We start from the raw sequence: 4,068 nt of genomic DNA on the forward strand, positions 1-4,068 counted from the left end.
AGACTTTTTGGTTTTGTTTTTATTTTATTGTATTTTGGGAGCCAACCTGTGCACGTTCTGCACAGAAAAAGCAGCTTGTGGTTCTAATTGTTCTTCCTCCTCTGTCTCCTCGTGTCCGCTCTCTGCAGTCTTGGTGTCCAGAGAGGACGAGTTCAGCAGCAGGCTGAGCAGCAGGGCTGGTTTCCGTGGCTGCACAGCGCTTCACTACGCTACGCTGGCCGACGACCCACGCGCTGTACGCATGCTGCTTGAGGCTGGTACGTTACCGACCCCGAATCATTACAACCGTCCCATCACTGCCCACGGGGGGCCTCAGAGTGTCAGCGTAAGAGAAGTAAAGGTGATGACAGATGCAGCAGCCTCCATGTGTTTTGCTTTGTTGCTTTGCAGTCTGATGCCTTACAGGTGCAATTTTTAATAGAGAATATCTTAGGTATTATTAAAGTCAAATAACTGCCAAGCTGTGTGGCAGTCTCCACCTTTATTTTATATACACTCCTCAATCCTGCGCGCCCACTGTACAGTGGGCGGAGGATTTTAGTAGCTCTTACCTAGGTGAACTCAGTCTGCCTTTCCTGAGGCTACACTCTGTCAGCCTCTGCAAACACAGCTGACAGATGATAGTGTCCACTGGTGGGAGAAGTTTGAGTTGTTTGATCTCAGTTTGACAGTTTGCTTGTTTCGTCTTCTGTGGAGGTGATGTTTCCAGGCACATTGTAATATAATAGTTCCATATGTTAGCGTCTGCTGTTGCGGTGGCTAATGGGAATCTAAATGAATAAAGATGTTTGTAATCATACCTTTCAGTGGTCTTGATAAGTCAGGTCAAATGGCACTTTAATTATCTAAAGAGGCTTTTAAATGTAAATTTGCAAATTCTTACCTGAACTGTGACATTCTGTTACAGTTGGGATTGAGTGGAAAAAAACAAAACATTTTTTGGTTCTCTTTGTCCAACTAGACAAAATCTAAACGAGTCACTATCGTTAAAAGTAGGCGGGGCAGTTAATGTTTCATTTCATGACCAATTTTACCTTCCAAAAACAACTTAAGTGAGATAATTTGAATAAAATGATCATTGTAATAACTTTCTTTAACTGTAATCCAGATTCACTCCCTGCTGTGGGACGTTTTCTTTCTTTTAAATGTTTTTTTAATTTAGAATTATAAGTCAAGTTAAATGAAATGTACATCAAATGCACTATTTTTCAAAGGTTGATGAGTAGTAATGTTGACCAAATCATTTGTGGTGATGGCTGCCTTTTTGTTGTTAATGTAATTATGGTAATCTGATATTAAATGTATGTAAATAGTTAAATCGCAATTTCTCGTAGAAATACATAATGCAAGACCCTGAATATATGCAAGTTTGTTTACTGACAGCTCAATTCAAGAGTAACAGTCAGTTTAAGACCTTTTACTTTGATTATTAAACAGAATAGTTCTCGTTCCGTCTTTAAAGCTAAAAGCAGTTTCACCTCCACCAGCTTTTCAGATATCATCACTTGAACGCATCCCCTGCGACTGATATAAACAGCATTACAAAACTCATTTGAAATTGATTACTTCTCTGCTTCCTTTGCCCCCCCCCCGTTACACTCACACCTGCCGTTGACTCAGCGCCACTATTACACACACGCAGACCCTGGAGGCAGAGTATCCCCCCTCAGTTTCCAGGCGAGCAGCTCTTAAACAAGCTAGGCCTCGTTGAACTGTGACCTCCTCGCAGAACATGCCCTTGGGGTAGCTCCACAAGCACAGGAAGTGTGAGTCTTTGTGTGTGTGTGTGTGTGTGACCATGTATGTTAGTGCACTCAGGCCCCCATATGATTAATTAAAGTATTCATATATTCAAGTATGATTTCATCCATCTGATATTCTTGTTTCAGTGTGTGGATGCCTTTTTTCCCTCTTTTTCTTTTTTTAAACTTGCATTGGTGAAGTTGTTGTTTGTTGTCGTCTTTTAGGTCGATTAGGCTTTTAATCTAAAAACACTCCATTTTAGGATCACTCTACGCTCAGTGAAACGCACACACGCAGATGCACAGGAGCTTGTATTAATGTCTTGTTTATGTTTATGATGGATGATGCATCTGAAGCTCTGTCAGCCTGTCTCTCCCGTCTCACCCCTGCCTCTGTAAGCACTCCGTACGCTTAAACAAATCACCTCAACTAACTCGATCAAATGTTCTGCAGACGCATTTTTGAATTAAAAAGGTAAGAAATTTCACGAAGCAGAGACATTTGTTTTAGGACAATTGGATTAAAGACGGGCTTGGTTGTCGCTCGCCCGGCTGGGCCTGTGCAGGGTTGGCGCCACCATCGCTGCCAATAGCATTTGTGGCATCACGCGCCCTCAATCACATGTTGCCATGCATCTGTGATCCCGTGCAAATGTGAGTGTAATTAGTTTCTTGTGCATGTTTCATTGTTTTTCCTCCTCATACGAGCTTCCGGTATCCTTCTTTCCTTTAAGCCATTTTCCATTCGTAGCATCCTATCCATCTTTTTTTTTCTTTTTTACATCATCACAAAAAAAATCTTATGAACTGTCACAGCTTCAGGACATCTATGTGGATTTTGGTGTGTGTGTGTGTGTTCGCTATTTTGTGCGTCATCTTCCTTTCATGTATGTACACACTGAGCCTTGTTATTTCCCTTGTGTTTGTGTTCATCTGTGTAACTCTACTAGCTGTGGGTTTGCTCTTTTGGCCTTAGCCGGCCCTCCACTCACATCTCCATCCATCACAGTCTCCAGGCCCACCCTCAGGCTTCACTTCGCCACACAGTCCCTCACCCTACCTGCAGAGGCTCTCTAGTTTCTCCCCGTGCTCCACATCGGGCCTGTGGCCAGGGGCACTGAGTAATGGACAGCTCTGTAGGTGGTAAGAGGCCAGAGGAGACACACATGCTCGCAGATGCACACAAAGACACACACACACACACACACACGCATGCATAAAGACCAGCAGGGGCTCTCTCCCACCAGCTGCACTGAAAGAGAGGGAGGAGGAAATGGGAAAGAGGAGGGCACTCCTAATAGGCATAACTAAAGCACTCCTAATGAAGGGATCGTGTGTGTGTGTGTGTGTGTGTGTGTGTGTGTGTGTGTGACTGTTGTTAGTGTTGATCCTGTTATAAAGTGCTATGGCCCAGAGGGTTGGCCTGATATTAAAGCCCTAAATGATGCTATTTATTATGTCTGGTGTTGGCGCGTGTGTGTGGTACTTTATTGCTTTTCGGCCTCATGTTTTTTTTTGGGGGGGGGAGGTTGTGGCGTATTGTCAGGATCGATGGCTTCTGAGCAGGTCACGAAATTTAGGGGTTTATCGATAATCATCACAGTGATTATTAGTCTCTGCGGCCAGTGCTCAGAGCAATAGAGCAACAATCACCTGTACTGATTACATAGTTTGTTTGCTTTTTTTTTTTTTTTTCTGTGTTCTGAAGAAAAAGTTCAGATGGGATTTCTTGTTCGTAGTGGGCCGTACAGCATCACAGTACAGAGTACTGAAGTTACTAATGTTGTTTTCTCTCATGAGTGTCAGTCAGTGTAGACCGAGCTTCTTATAAAGACAGACTGTTAAACACTGACTCATCACAAACCCATTTGACTCTCAGTGGCAGAAAGAAAATCAGAAGAAATCTATAAGAAGTGCAGCATTGTGTTCATTACTGTTGAAAGCTGAATTCATCTTTCACTTCATCAATTTTTAAAAATTTATTTCATTTCTGGTAAATATAGTTGGAGCTTGGTGATGTTTTACTAGGAGTAACCCTTGAAGCTCTTCTCTGAACTGAGTGGTTTCGGTCATGTTTTTTTTCAGGCCTGCTTATAGAACAAATGACTGTGTGTGCATCAGAAGTTAGTGACTGTGCTCTCTCCTACTCAGCAGCTACGCTTGGAAAAACCCAGAAACTCTTCTTGTAGTTGTCAAGTAACGTTTTTATTGAGTTGTGTGTGTATCTATACAGGGAGTGCAGAATTATTAGGCAAATGAGTATTTTGTCCACATCATCCTCTTCATGCATGTTGTCTTACTCCAAGCTGTATAGGCTCGAAAGCCT

General features: G+C 42.6%; 1 protein-coding gene across 1 annotated transcript in view; it reads left to right on the top strand.

Annotated features, from left to right (window-relative positions):
- Window positions 1-4,068, top strand: part of clpb (ClpB family mitochondrial disaggregase) — a 520,737-nt gene that overhangs the window by 496,188 nt on the left and 20,481 nt on the right. Inside the window, exon 5 of the mRNA XM_005746923.1 lies at window positions 129-257. Within this exon, the coding sequence (XP_005746980.1) occupies window positions 129-257 (129 nt within the window). The remainder of the gene's footprint in view (window positions 1-128; window positions 258-4,068) is intronic.

This window comes from Pundamilia nyererei, unplaced genomic scaffold (assembly GCF_000239375.1).
Source record: "Pundamilia nyererei isolate P.nyererei 1_Seehausen unplaced genomic scaffold, PunNye1.0 scaffold00185, whole genome shotgun sequence".
NCBI lineage: Eukaryota > Metazoa > Chordata > Actinopteri > Cichliformes > Cichlidae > Pundamilia > Pundamilia nyererei.